At 38.9% G+C, this 20,678-nt stretch overlaps 1 protein-coding gene across 3 annotated transcripts in view; it reads left to right on the top strand.

Annotated features, from left to right (window-relative positions):
* LARS2 (leucyl-tRNA synthetase 2, mitochondrial) overlaps nucleotides 1–20,678 on the top strand; it is a 144,931-nt gene that overhangs the window by 70,504 nt on the left and 53,749 nt on the right. For all 3 annotated transcript variants that reach the window (XM_032237751.1, XM_032237753.1, XM_032237754.1), the window contains 5 exons: nucleotides 98–213; nucleotides 3,492–3,775; nucleotides 7,306–7,404; nucleotides 9,807–9,944; nucleotides 12,091–12,194. In XM_032237751.1, the coding sequence (XP_032093642.1) occupies nucleotides 98–213; nucleotides 3,492–3,775; nucleotides 7,306–7,404; nucleotides 9,807–9,944; nucleotides 12,091–12,194 (741 nt within the window). The remainder of the gene's footprint in view (nucleotides 1–97; nucleotides 214–3,491; nucleotides 3,776–7,305; nucleotides 7,405–9,806; nucleotides 9,945–12,090; nucleotides 12,195–20,678) is intronic.

Raw genomic sequence — 20,678 nt, 5'->3', positions numbered from 1 at the left:
AATTACTATCATTGGATAAACTCTTAATAGAATCACACAGTCACACTAAAGTGGAAATTATGATGAAATTTTGTTTTAGATATATTTTTCTTTCCAGGAATACCTTGCATTAGCCCAAATGATGCTGAAGTTGCTAAAAAATTGGGCCTTGCTTTTGCTGAAGTAATTGAAACACTTCCAGATGGCTCACAGAGATTGATAAACTCTGGAGAGGTTGGTATCTTACCATGAGTTTCTGCTTTATCTCCTCATTTTTCCACAATGCCTGAATTTGGAAAAATGCAGGCATTGTGCATAGTATTCCTCTCCATATTGTAATTTACTACAATATATCAGGCATGCAGAAGAGAATAATAAATGAAAATAATTAAAATGCACATCTATATAGGCTGTGTTAATTTATTCAGATTAAATAGCTTACAAATTATGCAATGTCTTTATGCTTAATTTGATTAAGCCATGTAGAGAAAAACCATGAATTATCTGAATAAGCCACAATTACCTGGCTCTGTGTTGTTTAGTGTTCATGACATGCTGCTGTCTTAAAGAGATACCAGTTTTTAGATGGATTCAGGATAAACCCACAATTGTGCTAGTAATGTAGATTTGATTTGGACCAGAATATGAGAAACTCAACTCCCTTCTGCTGCCAGACCCTGCAAACGTTCTGTAACGTTCTGTCGATCAGTTAGTGATGAAGTATCAAGAGTAGCTGAGAAAGGTTTTTTTTTTAATACAGGCATTTATTTTTCATTGCCATGATAGGAAAACTTAACTAAACAGTGTTATCTCGACTTTCGGAGACCAATCCCCCGCTGTAGGGAGGAGGAACCGATTAGGTGGTTCCACCCCAGGGGTCTCATGGATCCCCAGGGTTTCCAGACGGCGCTTGGTGTTATGCCTGATACTCTCGCCCGCAGTTCGGCGGAGACCTTAGTTGCTACTTGGAACTCAGTGGCGTCTGAGGCTCTCCAGCGAATTGCGCCTTTACGGCCGATCCGCAGCAGTGGATGCAGGAGGGCCCCTTGGTTCACCGAGGACCTCCAGGAGATGAAGCGCCAAAAGAGACGCCTAGAGCGCCGCTGGAGGGCCAGTAAATCCGAGTCAGACTGAGCACTATTAAAGGCCTGCATCGGAGCATATCTATCGGCAATACGGACAGCTAAGAACAACCACATTGCCGCTCTGATAGCGTCCGCTGAGTCACGCCCTGCCGCCTTGTTTAGGGTGACCCGCTCCCTCTTAAATACGAGGGTTGCGGAGAACTCCTTACAAGGTAGAGCAGAGGAATATGTCTAGTTCCTCGCGGACAAAGTTGCTCGGCTTCGGATGGACCTGGACTCCAATTGCGCAGAGCCAGCCGAGGTACCGGGGGAAGGTCTTGAACGACATCTCTGGACTGACTTTCAACCTGTTGCTCCTGATGAAGTGGACAAGGCCATGGGAGTGGTGAGTGCTGCCACATGTGTACTGGACCCGTGCCCCTCCTGGCTGGTCGCGAACAGCAAGGAGGTGACGCGGGGCTGGATCCAGGCGATGGTGAATGCCTCTCTTCGGGAGGGCTTCTTCCCACCGGCATTGAAGGTAGCGGTGGTGAGACCCCTCCTGAAGAAGCCATCGCTGGACCCAGCCAGTTTGAACAACTACCATCCAGTCTCCAACCTCCCCTTCATTGGGAAGGTTGTTGAGAAAGTGGTGGCCTCTCAACTCCGGCGGTCCTTGGATGAAGCCGATTATCTAGACTCCTTTCAGTCTGGATTCAGGCCTGGCTACAGCACGGAAACCGCTTTGGTCGCACTTACCGATGATCTCTGGAGAGCCAGGGATGGAGGTCATTCCTCCATCCTAGTGCTTCTCGACCTCTCAGCGGCCTTCGATACCATCGACCATGATATCCTTCTGCGACGGTTGCGAGAGGTGGGGGTGGGAGGCACCGTTTTTCGGTGGTTCTCCTCCTACCTCTCGCACAGGTCGCAGTGTGTGTTGGTTGGGGGGGAGAGGTCGACCCCTAGGCCCCTGAAATACGGGGTTCCTCAGGGTTTGGTCCTGTCCCCCCTCCTGTTTAATATCTACATGAAGCCACTGGGTGAGATCATTCGACGGCACGGGATAAAGTACCATCAATATGCGGACGATACACAGCTGTATCTGTCCGCCCCGTGCCAACTCAGTGAAGCGGTTGACATGATGTGCCAGTGCCTGGAGGCTGTCAGGGTCTGGATGGGGCTTAACAAGCTTGCGCTCAATCCAGACAAGATCGAATGGCTGTTGTGTTTCCCTCCCAAGAATTTGGTCAATATTCCATCACTCAGGCTGGGGGGTGAAAATTTACGCCCCTCAGACAGGGCTCGCAACTTGGGAGTCCTCCTGGACCCACAGCTGACCTTAGAACACCATTTGTCGGCTGTGACCAGGGGGGCATTTGCCCAGGTTCACCTGGTGCACCAGTTGCGTCCCTACCTGAACCAGGAGGCGCTCGCAACAGTCACTCATGCCCTCGTGACCTCAAGACTGGACTACTGCAATGCGCTCTACATGGGGCAGCCCTTGAAGAGTATTCGGAGACTTCAACTCATCCAGAATGCAGCCGCGCGAGCGATTGTGGGTGCACCTCGGTACACCCACGTTACACCTATCCTCCGCGAGCTGCACTGGCTACCGATGAGTCTCCGGATACGCTTCAAAGTGCTAGTCGTAACTTATAAAGCCCTTCATGGTATCGGATCTGGGTACTTGAGAGACCGCCTGCTGCCAATTACCTCCCACAGACCCATTAGATCACACAGGGTTGGCCTCCTCCGGGTTCCGTCTACTAGCCAATGCCACCTGGCTACCACCCGGGGGAGGGCCTTCTCTGTGGCAGCTCCGGCCCTCTGGAATGAACTCTCCGCAGGGATTCGGACCCTCACCTTTCTCCAGGCCTTCCGAAAAGCCGTCAAAACCTGGCTTTGCCGGCAGGCCTGGGGTTGATGAGTTCCCCTCCCCTCTCGACTGTGTGGTTGTGTGATTCTTGCCTATTTTAATTATTTGTATTTTGTTCTATGTTCCCCTTTTTCCCCTTTTGAGTTGTTCGCCGCCCTGAGTCCCTCCCGGAGAAGGGCGGCATAGAAATAATAAAATTCAATTCAATTCAATTCAATCTCAAAGCAAATATTGCTAGAACTACAATATGAGCTAAAATGTACCAAATTTAGTAAAGAAAATCATGTTTACTATACAGAACTCCAGGAAATTTCTGTGTTTACTACTAAGGTACATATTAAAATTTGAAGCTGCCAATTCTTCAGTTTTTAACTTCTCTTTGAGATAGAAAAATCTTCCATCTATCCCTCTATTAATTAAAATAAATCCCATCTCTTAGTGTGTACAAAATTAATTCAATTGTGAATGCATGCTTTTTCATGATAGTATGTATTGTATCTTTAGTTAGTAGTTTGTTACAAAAATGTGATTGAGTAAAGAAGCACTTCTTTTTTTTTTTTGTAAAACAGTTTACAGGTATGACTAGAGAAAAGGCATTAAATGCCATCACTCAGCAAGCCAAAAATAAAAATATAGGAGGATTCCTAACAAGTAATAAACTAAAAGATTGGCTGATCTCACGACAGCGTTACTGGGGCACCCCTATTCCAATCATTCATTGTCAGAATTGTGGTACCGTTCCTGTACCTTATGATGACTTACCTGTGCAATTGCCCAAAATTATTTCCTTTAAACAAAAAAAGGTCTCACCTTTACTTTCCATTTCACACTGGGTTAATTGCACATGTCCAAGGTGAGTATGTTTTCTGTATATTTAATATTTTAATGTTTACATTCAATTTGATTCACCATATTATGCACTTACCTTTTAGGTTTTATGTTGTTTGCATGGTGCTGAATATTGAACGGTTTTTAAAAAATATTCTGCCCTGAAATTAATTATAAAATCTCATATTATTAAATAGTTCAGCTCAGTTAAAAATAAACTAATGTTTACACATTACATCTTTGAACGATAGTTTGTCTAGGAGAAAACTGTTCATAGTGTACTGTTTTTGCATTTTGGGTGGTTAAACAGCTGCTAAAAAAATAAAAAAATCTTTTTTAGAATTTAAGTAAGAACCATTACTATCTTATTTTTTATTATTTTAACTGTAGAAATTAAAGCTCTGCATTCATTTATTTGCAGCAAGATATTATAAACAAAATTTTCTTTTAGAGTATCTAGAAAAAATGTATTTGCTGTATTTACTCTTCAAGCATAGGAAACAAAAAGCTATTGCTTTGTGTTCCAAAAGACTGTCTCTGTTCTGTATAAGGGGCATTTGGATTAGAAAGGGATTTTACACAGGCCTCATTTAAAATTCTTGTTTGTTTGATCTATAAGAATATACCATATTTTTTGCACTATAACACACAGTAGCCCATACTAAACCATATACCATATAGGGTATATTTTGAGGAGGAAAACAAGAAAAAAAATCTGCCTCTGTCTCCCAGCATCCATCCACTATTCATCTGGCTAGTGTTCTTGTAGCAAACAGCCTGGTCAGCTTCAGCACATTATCGCAGCCCCAGCATGTGGCTTGTCAGGGCTCAGCTCCTTTGCGCCCACCACCAGTCAACTGAGCTGAGCTGCTGCCACTGCTAGGGAACACTGGAGCCTTTGCTGCTGAGCAGCTAATTGGTGGTTGGATTGGCCTCCCGGAATACTGCCCATCAGCTGTTCTAGGCAGCGGGGATTGCCGTTTGCCATTGTTTACTGCACAGCAGCAAGCAGCAGCAGCAAGCAGCAGCAGTGATTCCCGCTGCCTAGAACAGCTCATTGGCAGTATTCCGGGAGGCTGATCCAACCATTGATCAGCTACTTGGCAGTGAAGGCTCCAGTGTTCCCCGATGGCAGCAAATGGCTGCAGTAGTGACATGTGGCAGTGAACACTACTGCTGCACCAACCCCCTCCCCCCCCCCCGCTGCAATATTCGCTCTACAAAACACACAGACATTTCGGCCCACTTTTGGGGGGGGGGGGAAGTGTGTCTTATAGTGTGAAAAATACTATTTCCGATTCAGAACATTGCATATTAATTGAGGAAATTAAATCAGTGCTTTTTAAAGCCATGAGGTTGGTGTGTGGAAAAGACCAAAATCCTTGAGAGACTGTTTCTTCATCATGTTCATTATGGAACACTGCTCTCAGCACAGCTGATATGATGAATTTGGTATTGTTAGGCTGCCTTGCCAGAGCTATAAGTGATCTGAAACTATTCACACTTCAGAACACAGAGGCAGTAAACCTGTCACTTTCTTTCCATAATTCAAACAAGTTCTGAATATTCCTTCTGGTAATAAGGCACACCTCTGCACTGTAACTCCTAACAACTCGTTCTTTATTCTTGCATTCAAGATAAAAAGTGAAGTTCAGACACTGGCAATCTTGAGAAATTCTTATTTTTTATGGTCAGTAGTAGTCTTCCTTTAAAAACTAGTTAATGTAAAAATGTTACTGGACAATCTAGACCAGTGATGGCTAACCTTTTTGTAAAGGTGTGCCAAAATTGCACACATGCACGCTATCGCATGCACAAGTGTGCCCACCCACCTGCGCATGAGTGCACCACACCACTCACCTGCGCATGTGCGTGAGTTCCTCTTATGACTGCAAATTACTAAATTGAGGGTTGCACCCTGATACCTCTTATTTAAAATTGTAAACTTCTTTTTTTGTAATTTTCTTTATTACATTAATTGCCATATATTGAAGTGGTATAGTTAATCCAGACAGTAAGCAGAGCAGAAACATAAAATGCTTTTTTCTTTTAATAGTGATGTGCTGGTTTTTTATCCTGCATCATCCATGTTATGTCCAACCAATGATCTAGCTGTAAGAACTTAGGTTTAGATGTTGGCATTCTCCTTCTTTGTATTAATAGAATTTTCTCTACAGAATATGCTGTATCTCAGCATTTAGTGAAGTTCAGCATTAGGGTATTGTGTGTTCAGCCCTAGTAAAGTCTGAAATTTGAAGATGTGCATGTGGAAAAAAGAGAATCATTTATTCAGGACCAGGAATAAGCTTCCTGATGCATCTAATTGTTCTAGCTGCAACAAAACATAATTTTCTTGCTGCTGGCCATGCTAATTGGAAATCGTGGAATAATTCAGGATATATGGAGGCATTTGTTGCCTATCTTTTCCAATAAAAAGGGCAGGTTCATATTAATTTAGCCGTACTTAGTTTCCATTAAAAATCCATGGCAGCTGATGATTATTTAATACTAGGACAATAAGATGATTAATGAAGAGATTATTTAAGATTATCAAGACAAAATTAATTAATTATTAATGCTCTATGTGGCAGTGGTCTCAACAGAACAGAACAGGAGGAAGAATAAATCCTAAACCCTAAAGCAAACGATTTTTTTAAATGGAAAGTCTATCACATCTGGGCTATTATAATGTGCTCTGCATTTGGCTGCCCTTGAAGGGTATCCAAAAGTTTCAGTTGAGTCAGAATTCAGCAGTTTGAACATTTTTGCTCAAGCTTAGACTTGCGCATGTATCACCTCTTTTGTGGGAGCTGCATTTGCTGCCAATCTGCTTTCAGGTGCTGGTTAACATCTTTAAAAGTCTACATACCTTGGAGCCAGGCTATTTAAAGGACAGCCTCTCACCCTTTATATCTACCCAGCCCACTAGGACGGGAAGGCAGGGCATGTTGCAGATCACATCTGTTAGGATTGCACATCTGATGGGACCACAAAAAAGAACTTGCTTGATGGTGATGCCTTCTCTATGGAACATTTTCCCCCCTTGGTACGATTGGCTTCCACCTTGTTGCGTTTCCAAAAGGCTCTGAAGACATTTTTTTTCCCAGTGGGCCTAAGAATCACAAACAGGAGATGGAGTTGATCAAGTGGTTGATTTAATTGTTACTGCTGCCAAGATGTGAGGTCTTATGCTTTTTATTTTGCAGATTTTTTGATGTAAGCATCCAAAATCACCTATGTGGGGGTTGGGCAGCCATATACATTTGTTTAATTAATAAAATAAAATAAATGTCAAGATCGAAATCCATTATTTTGTTAATCACAATAGGAATATTTTGAATAATTTTAAATTATTGATTTCCTCAGAAAGGACCTGGGGATTTCACATCTCGTTAAATCTCCATTGCTTATATTAGCACAATAGATGGTGTAGAGAGTACAGTAGTCCACAGTCCGGCTCTTATGTATTTTCTTAAAAAACAAACCCCTTCTCCCCCTCCCACATCCCTTTATTTTAATAGATCCTTAGAAATATTAATTCTAATTTATTGTTAGATGTAAGAAGCCTGCAAGAAGAGAAACTGACACAATGGATACGTTTGTTGATTCAGCTTGGTATTATTTAAGGTACACTGATCCTCATAATACTGAAAGGTAAGTAATTTGGATATTTTTCATTCTACATTTACATGTAGCTGTATAGTTTCTTTATAGCCCAGGTGGAAGCTAATATTTCTATTACTTGTCTTACGACAAGCACAGTTTTAAAAAATGATTCTTCTATAAGAATCTCTTGCGAGTCTGTTATTATTGGCTTCAATACAGACATAGAATATAAAAAGATTAGCCTTTGGCTGCTTTAAATGTAATAGGGCACTATCTTATCTGTTGTTATCCTTGGAAGGATATGTGTTGTCAAAACTTTCCCAATTCTCAACAGCTAATTTGGGAAAAGTATTTTGGACCCAACTTATTTAAATTCAGAATGAATAATATTACAAATATATTTTAATTTACTTGAAATAAAAGTAGAGTTGGATGAGATTTGCAGGCAAGTTATCATCTGCTAAATTTCACAGAGCTAGATAATGGATTTCAAAAACATGTTATCACCTACATTTTGAGATCAATTGAAATGATACCCCTGATAGAACTGGGTTTTTTAGTAAGAAATATTTAGCAGAATAAATAAAGTGGTAAAATCATCAAAGCAAATGAAAAATATTTCAAAGCTTTTTTTGCATTGGTAGCATTTATAGATTGCAGCATATAATGTGTGTGAAGTGTGAACAGGACGCAGAAGGATTAGACACTTCCAGCATTTTCCAAACCAGTCTCCCATATCACAATCTGCCGTATCTCAAAGAATCCATTGGTAGTTAAATGAAGAACAGAAAACCATAGAACAATAACTCCAGTTTCTAATAATTTTATTAAAGTTTTACTAGATTTCTTCAATAATGGTGTTTCAAGGAAAACCTGAAATAATATGTTAATTTCAGGAGGTTTTCCTTGAAACACCATTATTGAAGAAATCTAGTAAAACTTTAATAAAATTATTAGAAACTGGAGTTATTCACCCTAAAACTAGAGCCTCATCTTTTTCCATATTCTGTTTTCCTTGTACAGCAAGTTTAAAGAGAAACACATGACATTGTGTAGCTGTGTTGCCTGAATGTGTTGCATCAAATTTCAGATGGCTAAAGATTCTTTAAGAGAGTTCAAATTTTTACTTTTGTAAAAACAATTTTGATTTGAATATTTCCCAAATCTATCCTTATATGCCCAATTTTCTCTAACATAATTTGGATTTAGTACTTGTTCTTAGTCCATGAGGCACAATTTATGCCTACAATGGAAACTAACGTATTTTTTGGATTATAACACGCTCTGAAGTATGACAGACCTAGCTTTTGGGGAGGAAAACAAGGGGGGGGGGGGGAAATCTGCCTCTGCCTCCCAGCAATTTGCCTCCTTGCAAAAAACAGAAAACCATACAGATGATATACACTGTTTGTGGTGTTACATTTCAGACTATACTTGTACAAATGCTGTTAAAATTGATGTGGCTTTCTGAAAGTATAGTTATTCTGCTATTTAAAAGAAGATACAATAGCACTGCACCTCTTCAGATCAAGCATTTATTTTTAAAAGCTTCTTCATTTTGTTAAGTTGTCTAGAATAATAATAAAGCAGTCTTTAAAAAATATGTCTAATCATGTGAACATTCTATAGGCATTTATAGTTATTGACTTGCCTCCTTACAGCAAACAGCCTGATTAGCACAAGAAAAAAATATCTGCCTCTGCCTCCCAGCAAGTTTCACTTTCAATTTCAGCAGGGGCCTCCCGATCATCAGCTGTTTCAGGTTGCAGGGATTGCCATAGCCTATTGCAGCCTCCGCAAGCCCCTCCCCATTTGCTACAAGGAGGTAAATTGCTGGGAGGCAGAGGCCAAAGGGTGGGAGCTGATGGGTGGGTGGGACTACATTTGGTATATAAGACACACCCAAATTTTCACCCTCTTTTAGGGGGGGGAAAGGTGCATATATACTCCAAAAAATACGGTACTTATTAGAATGAAATTATTTTGCGTTAATATTTTGTTAATCCTGATTTACTGTTGGTGTGTGTGGGTGTAATTATAAACACATTTTTACTTTGCAATAAATCAATATTTTATAGTCATATTCCTGTGTATTACTATTCTATAAATATTCTTATCCTGAATGAGCAGAGTGATCCCCTGCCAAAAGCACAGAGCTGGATAACTCCTATAGAGCTGTTTGACATCCTTTACCATTGTTCAGGGCCTCATACACAATGTGACTTAAAAATGAAGTACTATTGTTTGAAGTTGTCGCTGAAGTTGTGAATGTTCAGAATAGATTTTGTTGTAATATAACATATTCTTGTTGCCTCCCAATGGCAGTTTCAAATTAACAGCACCCTTTAAATTAGGATAATAATGTTTTAGTAAGTGCTATGACTTGAAATGATTCTAACCTTCTTTAACGATTTTTATTTCTTAATCAAATCTGGTTTCTTTTCTGCTAGGCCTTTTGATAAAGATTTGGCTGATTACTGGATGCCTGTAGATTTGTACATTGGAGGAAAGGAGCATGCAGTCTTGCATTTATATTTTGCCAGATTTTTCAATCATTTTTGTCATAATCAGAATATGACTAAACACAAGTAAGTGGCATGGCCAGGGCAATCTCAGTCTTACAGTACCTATAAGCTTTTATCCTTATTCAGATGTAACTCTCAAAGTAGACTAGAATATACATGTAAAAGTATGTTCATGTGCCTATATACATGATCGAATACACAATACACACTTGTATGCACACATAATGAATTATTGCCACTTTCCCACAAATGAATGCAAAGCCAGTAATTGTCAGTTGGATTCAACAATATATATAATAATTTTACTGTATTCAACAGAGGATTTCCTCCAAAATGCTTATCCAACATCTACTATTGTCAAGTATCCATAAACATGGTTAATGTTAAAAAGATTAATATATATGTAAAAGGTTCTGACCATACAGCCAAGGGGACTAATTGTGAGATATGAACTTAATACATTAATTTATATATATGCAATGTTTTGAACACTAGGCCCATGAGGTGACAAAGCATAATAAGCAAACCTGATTAGGAAGAGAGGGATATGCAGTCCTGATTCCTAGAATGTAGTAATGAAGAAACTCGCCACAATATGATATATTTGTTAATGTTAGATTAGAGCTGGGAAGATGCTATTCAGATACGAAACTCTAAGTAACTTTTAGCTATTCAGTGTCTTTGACCTCAATCTGCCTCCCAGCAAATGCAAAATGTAAATTCATTCATTCATTCATACCCTCTCCCCCACTTCTCTCTCTCTCCCACTCCTCCCCCTCTCTCAAAAAGAGCGAGGGAGAGGGAGAATAAAATTGACTTGAAATAATAAGAAGGGCATGAAATCAGAAGTTTAAAGGCAAAACAGACATTACCCACTATGCCAATATACTCTCTCTACTGCATTTACCCAGTTTGCTTGTTAATGCATTTCCTCCCCATTCTTCTGCATGAAGAGTTTCTAGGTGTAGTTAATGTACAATTTTGTTGTTGTTTTTTAAAAAAAGTCTTTAGGTTTCTTCCTCTTCTTCATCTTTACAAGGGTTTACTGTCTAAAGATATCATCTGGAGAAAGACATGAAAAAGAGAGTGGGGGAAGCAATAGTACTAGTGCTTTGTTTTGGCCCAATCACATTTTGTTTCTTTTATGTTATATCTTTATTTTATAATGGAAATCAACTAGGGAGCCCAGTGAGATGTCTTTGTAGCCATCTCCCTCTTCTGTATCTTGATGGGAAAGCTTCTGGTTAACTGCTCTGAACTAGGATTAACATAGAAGATTTCCATTCCTCTTTACAAATAAAAATTGGTACCTTCATTTATAGTACTATATATGTATATGTAGTATATCATCTATATATTCATTTTTCTTTTGTTTTCTTTTTTCCCTTCTTTAAATTCCATGTCAAGTAATTTCATTTGTTACTCAGGAGAACAAGCAAAAAAGGGGGCCCAGTAAATTACTATGCTGTATCAGAGCTAATAAAGGATAGGCAGTGATACAAAATTAACTACTTAAAAATAATAGGAGTCAGAATTGTGCTGAAGTATGTTACATGACTAAAATTGGAAACAAATTTTTCCATTAAATTAATTGCCAAGCAGTTAGCTTGTGGCTTTTCCTATCACCAGGAGAGGGAGCTATAATTGTAATACGGTGGGACTTCGAGTCATGAACGGCTCAGACCACAATCAAATCAGGTTCTGACCAAAAATTTTAAAAAAAAAATTACTCTGGTTACGAACACATACTTGGGAGGCAATCAAGCATGGCTGCTGCTGATTTCCCCTTCCACGCCATAGAAAAAGTCCTCACCTGCTGAAAAAACTTGTATGCCATTCCACATGTTAAAGTTAACCTTTAATTTCATTCTCGCTGGCTTTTAGCTTGTTTTGTAAGTAATTTTCTCTCCAGCCAGGCAGCCTCTCCCTCTCCTACCTCCCCGGGAGATGCACATGACGCTGCAGAAGCTTCGATCGCAGCTTTTTTGTGCCTGTTGTTTTGCACGCATGGCAAGGGTTGGGAACAGAGCCAAGCAAGCTCTGCAGTTGGGAATTCTAACCCTCCCCTCCTCTCAGTATGTATGGTTGACTTTGGAAAGCCCAAAGTCTCTTTGCTATATGCTTACTGTGATATTCCACCATCAAAATTATATAAATAGAATATACTTGAAATGTATCTTGACCATTTCAATATTTTTATGTTCCTTAGAGAGCCTTTTCACAAGCTTTTAGTTCAAGGACTAATCAAGAATCAAACATTCAAGCTTCAAAAATCGGGCAGGTATTTGAAAAGAGAAGAAATTGATTTTGCTGGTAAGTGAGGTTTAGCAATGTGCAAAGTGTTTCATATGGGAACTGTTAGCTTTGGGTGGCTGGGCCTGAATTGAAACATTCATGTTTGGTATGTGAGACTCTTGCTTTGGGCAGAAAGGAGCCAAAAGAATTGCTGGCAGAGAACCAGTGTGATATGCCACAGTGGGATGTTGGTAGTAGCAGAGAGAGAGAGTAGATCCTGAGGAGAGAGTGTATTTTGGCCTTTGGCAGAAATTAATAGGGTAGGAAGGGGAAATAAAAATATTGGTGGTAGTTTAGTTGAATATTCTGTGCTGGGAATTTCTATGGGAAGGCAGAAAATGAAGAGGCAGTATGTGCTAACCTTGCCCTACTTGTCTGTCTGCATTTTGATTTGTCTGAAATCTGAAACAAGCAAAGTAGTCTACTGCATCATAGCTGAACTGAAATGGTTTGGCAGGATCTCTCTGATATAATGGTTTGTTCCAGGTTTGTAACGAACAGTTTCTCTAGTTCATGACATCTCTAGTGATGTTGCTATAGGCATGATATCATTTTAGATACAGTGGGTATAAAAAACATCTATATCTCCCTGTTAAAATGCCAGATTTTTGAGATCTAAAAAAAATCTGACCAAAATAAATCACTTCAGAATTCTTCAACTTTTAATATAATATGTAAGCCAGTGATGGCGAAGCTATGGCATGTGTGCCACAGGTGTCATGCGGAGCCATTTGTTAGGGCACGCAAGGTGTTGCCCTGTTAGCTCCAGCGCACATATGTTCGCTGGCCAGCTGACTTCAGCCTTCATTTTCGGCTGTTTTCCCCCCTCTGGAGGCTTCAGAGATGCCTCCTGAAACCTCCAGAGGGAGAAAAATGGCCCTATGGGCAACCCGGAAGTCCGTTCCTGAACTTCCGGGTTGCCCATAGGACCATTTTTCTCCTCTGAAGCCTCTAGAGGCCCTCTGGAGAGGCGGGGAAGGCCATTTTTGCCCTCCTCAGGCTCCTAGAAAGACTCTGGAGCCTGGGGAGGGTGAAAAACGGGTCCATCACATGCCAAAAGCGGGGAAATGGTGGGGGTCGCGTGTGCATGAGCGGGGGTCACATGCATAGAATTATGGGTGTGGGCACAACTGCGCACAACCCTCCTGTGCTCCCCCCGCTTTTGGCACGCAATGGCAAAAAGGTTAGCCATCACTGATATAAGCTGTATAATTCAATTTAAAAAACAAATGGAAATTTTTCAATGGGAAAAATAAAAAAACTTATAATAATGAGATTTCATAAGGGCATATCTTGGAATAAGTAGGGATGTAGTTGTCTTCGGAATTAACCAATTACATTTGAAATGGTATTAAATAGTAGTCAGTACACATTTCAGCTAATAGGATATATTTTTTTTGACATTTATTCAGTTGCCTCTTGCAGCAAAACCCAAAGAGCATACAAAGCGTCAAAGGAACCTCGTTCCTGGAAAATATCAGTCAGGAAAATAAAATTTTTCAAGGCATTGGATATACCATGAAACAAAGTTAAGACAGTCATTAATATGTGGAGAAAATGTCATACAACCATGATATTTTCAAGTAATTAATGTCCCTCCAAAACTGATGAAAAAAACAAGAAAACTGATTCTACAGTCTGCCAAGAGACCTATAGAAACTTGGAGTGTCGGGAATTTTTCGCAAGTATGTTTATGTATACTGCATGTGACAACAATCTCTTGTATTCTTCATATGTCTGGACTGTGAGATATGGTGGCAAGACAGAAGTCTTTTCTTTCAAGAAAAACATCCAAACTCAACAACATTTTGCACAAACCCACTTCTTTGTCTGACAAAGCATGTGGAAAATGTATTATGGTGTGATGAGACCAAGCCTGAACTTTTTGATTTAATTCCAAAAAGTACATTTGGCACAAAAACAGCACTGCACATCACTAAAAGGTACACCATACCCACAGTGAAGCACAATGGTGGGAACATTATGCTCTGTGGCTGCTTTTCTTCAACTGGAACTGGGGCTTCAGTGAAGATGGAAGGAATTATGGATAGTTCCAAACATCAGTTAATTTTGGCACAAAATCTTCAGGCCTCTAGTAAAATGCTGGAGATGAAGAGGAATTTCATTTTCGAATGTCAACCAGCTAAAGAATACTACTAAATCAATAAAAGAATGAATTCACCATAAATAGATCAAAGTTTTGGAAAAGCCCAGCCAGAGCCTGGACCTGAATCCAATTGAAAATATGTGGGGTGATCCAAAGAGGGCTGTGCACAGAAGATGCCCTTGCAATCTGACAGATTTGCAAGGAACAATGGGCAAAGATTCCCAAGGCAAGATGTGCCATGCTGATGGGCTCCTATCCCCAAAAAACTGAATGCTGTCATAAAATCAAAAGGTGTTTCAACAAAACATTAGTTTGGTTGTGCATGCTTATGAAATTACTTTATTGTAAGTTTTTTAAAAAATTTCTTCCCCTAAAAGATCTGTTTGTTTTTCAATTGAATTGTACGGCTTGTATGTTATATTAAAGGTAGAAAAAATTCTGAAGTGATTTATCTTTAGTAAACACAGGGTCAGTCAAAAAGGACTCAATGTCTATACACCAATGCACAGTTTATGAAGAATAAATGGTGAATTAAAAATTCAAGTAAATGAGGAAAAATATGATATTGTTGCCATTATGGGTGAAACCCACAAATGGAACACACAACTAGAGGAATTTAAATTATTTAAAAGAAACAGATCAAAAAGAGGAGGCAGAGTTTCACTATATATAAGAAATATCTGCACCTCTACAGAAATAGACCACAACAATGATAAAAACTGCCTTGAATGCATTCCGGTCAATATTAAAGGGGGTGGTGGTGACATTGTCATAGGTGTATATTATAGGCCACCCAACCAAACAGAGGAAATAGATGAACTTTTTGCTAGTCAGTTAACTAAGATATGTAGGAAGCACATCACAATAGTAATGGGGGACTTTAACTACCCTGACATCAACTGGGAGATAAACTTGGCACCAAATGGAAGATTAAACAGGTTCTTGACAAACCTAGCAAACATCTTTGTTTACCAAAAACAAAGAAGGGAGCTAGAGGATCAGCCATATTGGACTTAACTCTCACTAATATAGGAAATAATAGAAGGTGTTGAAACTACAGGAACCCTGGGGGTGAGGGGTAGTAGTAATGCAATATTGGAATTAAACATTATACAAACACAAGCAATAGAGCAAAGTCAAACTAGAGTCTTGGACTTTAAGAGAGCTAATTTCATAAACTTAGAGCTTGGGAAGGATTCCATGGATGAGAATCCTCAAGGGGAAAACAACTCAAGAAGCTTGGGAATTTTTTGAAAAGATTATAAAAGCCCAGTCTAGCACAATATCAATGAAGGGGAAAAAAATAACAGCTCTCAAAAGAACCCAGCATGGCTGCATAAAGAACACTCTGATAAATTGAAAGACAAAAAAGTATAAAAAGTGGATAACTAAGGCAGAATATCAGCAAATAGCCCAAGCATGCAAAGATGAAATGGGGAAAGCTAAGGCTCAAATGAACTAAGGCTTATGACAAAAGTCAAAAATAACAACAACAAACTTCTTTCAATATGTTAAAAACAAGAAAAAAGTCAAGGAAATGATCCATTGGTGGGAGAAAGTGACAAGAATGTGACAAGCAACAGAGAAAGCAGAACTACTTAACTAGTTTTTTGCATCCATTTTACACAAAGGAAAAAAACAGTCCAATCCATCAAAAACGGCGGCACAAAAAACAGATTAGTAATACAAGTTATAATAGGGAAGAAAATGGTAAGACAGCACCTATCCATCCTAGACGAGTTCAAATCACCATGACCAGCTGGATAGCACACTAAGGTTCTGAAGGAACTAGCAAACATGATCTCAAAACCACTGAACTATATCCTGGAGCACCAGGGAACTGCCAGAGGACTGGAAAAGAGCTGATGTAGTTCCCATCTTCAAAAAAGAAAAATTACAGACCTATCAGCTTAACCTCAATACCTGGGAAGATTCTGGAAAAGGTAATCAAGTAACAAATTAGTGAACACTTAGAGGCAAACAGTAATAACCAAAAGCCAACATGAGTTTGTAGTAACTCTGAGAGGGATCTTGGAGTACTAGTGGACAATTATTTATGAGCCAGCAGTGTGCTGCAGCTGCCAAAAAAAGCCAACACAATTCTAGGCTGCATAAACTGGGATTGAATCAAGATCATGTGAAGTGTTAATATCATTTTATAATGCCTTGGTAAGGTCACATTTGGAATACTGCATCCAGCTTTGGTCACCACAATGTAAAAAAGATGTAGAGACTCTAGAAAGCGTGCAGAGAAGAGCAACAAAGATGATTAGGGGACTGGAGGCTAAAACAAATAAAAACGGTTGCTAGAATTGGATATGTCTCATTTAATGAAAAGAAGGACTGGGATGACATGATAGCAGTGGTCCAATATCTCAGGGTTTGCCAGAAAGAAGAGGGAGTCAAACTGTCAGCCAGTCTGTTGCTTGCTGCCATAAAATAGGAGGGAGAGAACTGTGGAGAATTTTACATTGCAGCTTTGCAACTGCGGTTAACTTCTAGGTCATGTCAGTTGGCTCTGGTATGCAATGATCTCTGGTTGCCTAGCTACAAGGAGGCTGGGCTGTATACTGTATTTCATAGTGCTATTCCTACAGAGCTTGTTTGAAACCATTTGCATTCAGTTTGTTCCTAATAAAAGTACTTTTCTCTAAATCTATGGAGCCAAGGATTTCTCCTAGGAATTGAACAGAGGCACCCTGACACAAGCGATTCTCCAAAGCACCTGAGGGTAGAACAAGATAATGGATGGAAACTAATCAAAGATAGAAGCAACCTAGAACTAAGAAGAAATTTCTTGACAGTTAGAACAATCATCAGTGGAACAACTTGTGAATGCTCCAACACTGGGAGTTTTTAAAAAGAGATTGGATAATGATTTGTCTGAAGTGGTGTAGGGCAGTGATGTCAAACTCAAGGCTGTGGGCCAAATCCCACAGTGCTTAGATCTGGCATGTGGTTCCATCCTGGAAACAGCAAAGGCCTGGCCCGTGGTGCCTCTCCCAGCAAAAACATTGCGAAGGTGTGGGCAGCTCTCCTGAGCTCTGTTTTCGCTGGCAGAAGTTTGCAGGAGGCCATTGCAGCAGAAAACAGAAGACTTTTTATATCCACTAAAAAATAATCAGACAAAATCAAAATGCCAGTTTAGTTAAAAGTTTAGTATTTATTAGAGAATGTGATTTATCAGACCTTAATAACACTATTTAACCCCTTGAGATAGCTGATTTACTAGAGAGATCATGGTTCAACAATGAAAGCTTTTACTGATTGATAAACAATGTTATGCCTGAGATGCTGTTTCCCAGTTGGCTCATAGTATTTCTAAGTGAAGAATATTTTTAAAATATAACTGATGCTCAATAGTATTATATCTAGGAACCTCAAAACTTTAGATGGAGTCCCAGAGATCTTTACAATTACTACAAAATTGCATTTATTTAATGTGATAGGAAAAATAGTTTTTTATAGTACATTTTTTATTTTTTTCATTTTCATAACATATAATCACATATATACTATTACATAGCCAGCATCATTTTGTATTATTAAATGTTTACATCAATTCATCTTACTATCAACTCCCAAAATACAATTATTAGCTGCTCTGCTCTCCATACACCATATTTGTCCTTATCCATCACTTTCTTCTCCCTCTTTCCTCCCCCTCCCTACCTCCTTTCTTCCCTCTGTCATACTTCCCTACTCTACTTCCCTTCCTCTCTCCTTCTCTCTCCCTTTCCACTCCTCATTTCTCTCCTCCTCTTCCCCCACCTGTCCTCTCTCCTATCACTCTCTTCTTCCCTTACTTCTCTCCTCTTTGTCACACTCTTTATCTCATTTACTTGGTGTATTTCAGCTTTTGAGCAAGTTCCATTTTACGTTGATGATATTTATAGTTCCTTTTCAATATACATATTTAATTTTAACATATTTCCTCTCTTTAAAAAAATAGAACAAAAAAGTATACATATATAGTCATTGTACTTTAACCCCCCCCCCCAACCTTATTTTGGTTGAGATGTAGACCTGGTTACAATTCCAGCTATTCTCATCATTATTTTTATATAATTATACATCCTTACATGCCCCCAATTTGTGATTCTGTCTTTAAATCTCAATAGTTTCCCATTGTAGATATATTCCATGTTCCCTCTCCATTTTTCCATATCTTGGATTAGAGTACCCTTAAATTGTCTATAAATGACAAACCTCGCTGTTCTATGTTTGTTACAATTCCCTTAATCTATTATGTAAAATAACAAGCAGTAAACATCTCACCTTATTCATCATCTTAAAAGTTCTATATATATATCCATGTTTCATATATTTTAATCCATGTTTAATTATCCTTCTGTTCTCATTTTCAGTCAATTCGCAACTCAGTTTAATTATCATATATAAAAATGAAACACAAACCTCTGCTTTACAACCTCCCCATATCAGTTTCATATTTATCTATATTCCATATATTTGGGGCTTTTTTAGTTATTTTTCCATTATTTAGCAACTCCATTTTATTGTCATATTTAGGAATAAAACTCTTATCTTGCTTTATATTTTCCCATATCTAGTAAGTCTTTTGCTAGTAAGTCTTTTGTCCCACTTCTCTGTTCCTGTCTTCTCCCTTTTCTTTATTTTAACACCTCCACTCCCCTCAATTTCCCCCAAGCCACCCTCACAAGAGTATTTTATATTTCTCTTTGTTGGGGCATAGTCTCCTTGTTCAATTTTCCTTATGCCACTAACAACTTCCAAAACCACTTTTGTCTGTTTTTTATTCCCTTTTATTGGGACACCTCCTCTTTTTACAGTTTTCCCTATACCATTGCCAAGACTGATGGAATTTTTTGTCTGCTTTTTATTTCCCTCCGTTTCTCCCCCTTTGTTGTCTTGCCCCCCTTCTTCTTTAAATTCTTATTTAGATTTCTGCTTCCCTGGGTTCAGAATTCTATTTAGGCTTGATTTTAATGATTTATGCATATATATATTTATAATTTCACGTAGTTCTTCTAATTCCCAGTTTTCCATGAGGTCCAGTTCCAAAGTTATAGTCAGTTATACAATTCTTGTTTCAGAGTTCTAATCCATCTTCAGTTTATCTTCTTCAACTTCTGGGGAAAAGCAATGGGAGCCATCTTAGTCTTTTGTTCTTCCTTAATATCCAGTACCAAGATTGCAGTTAGTTATACAGATCTTATTTCAAAATTCTGGTCCACCTTAAATTTAGTTAATCCAACTACTTTGAAACTGGAAGAGAAGCTGACGCCATCTTAATCTTTTGCAGAAGAGGTGGGGGGAAGAAGAGAAAGGAGAAGAAGAAAAAAAACTTTGTATTTCCCAGGTCTTGAGTCCGATGTTTATTCTTTCCTTTAGTAACTGCTCAAAATAAATCACTTGTAGCAAGCTTGTCTTGCCTCCTGCTTTTCCAAATTCTGATTTATGGCAGTTAGTTAATTAAAACTTCCCGCACAGTCAAGTTTAAGTTATCAGTTATCAGTAAGAAGACATGCTTTTTTCTTGGTTATATTAGCTGGAAAGAATTAAAACTAAGTAAAAGTAAATCTTTTGGGGTATTGATTTCTATTTTAGATCCAAAACCAAATTTAGAGCTTATAATTGCATGGGTTTGTCACTTCTCTGCTTTCTATCCTTCTGTCTGAAAGCGTTTCAAAGAGCTTTGGGGGAGGGGGGCTGGCGTTTCAACCCTCCACTTTCCTTTCTTCCTTTTCTTTTGGAGAAAAAAAGTCCTGATCTGGCCACCAATATTATTTATGTTCTCAATATTTCTTTGCTTTTTCCAGGTTTAATTTATAGTTGTGGGTTAGATAAATTTTCTTACCCGATCTTTCATCTCTTCCACTCCCCTCCTGTTCCATTTCCTTTGACAAAAAGCCAGCATCTTGTCAGCCATGTTGAAGGCTGCCGCCCAGACTCCAATTCATAGGAAAATCTCTGACCTGCGAGGGATCTGTTGCTTCCCTCAGGGTCTGATGAGATGCTGCCCTTCTTCGCTCCCGTCTCCAGTGAAGGTTCTGATCCAAAAGGATCTTCGGAGATGATTTGTCAGACAGAGTTCATGTGAGACTCTTAAGAGCTCACAACCCCTCATGTCTGTCCAGCTGGAGAACTTCCTGTCAAATCCGTGATAGGAAAAATTGATTACCTGACTAGAGAGAAAAGTTTGATATTTAATCTTTCCTTCATTTAAATATAATACACATTTAATCAGATATATCAGCTTTGGGGTTGTATAAATGAAACATTTGCCATAGATATTCACAATAATATCTACCATTGTTGATCAAGGTATTGCAGATAGTTAAATTGTGAAATTTTGAGGTTTTTATATCTTGATAAAAGCATAGCTCATTTGTGGCTGATATTCAAGGAATGAA

This window comes from Thamnophis elegans, chromosome Z, assembly GCF_009769535.1.
Source record: "Thamnophis elegans isolate rThaEle1 chromosome Z, rThaEle1.pri, whole genome shotgun sequence".
NCBI lineage: Eukaryota > Metazoa > Chordata > Lepidosauria > Squamata > Colubridae > Thamnophis > Thamnophis elegans.
Note: the sequence above shows the minus strand (reverse complement) of the source record. Positions and strands in the feature narration are given on the sequence as shown.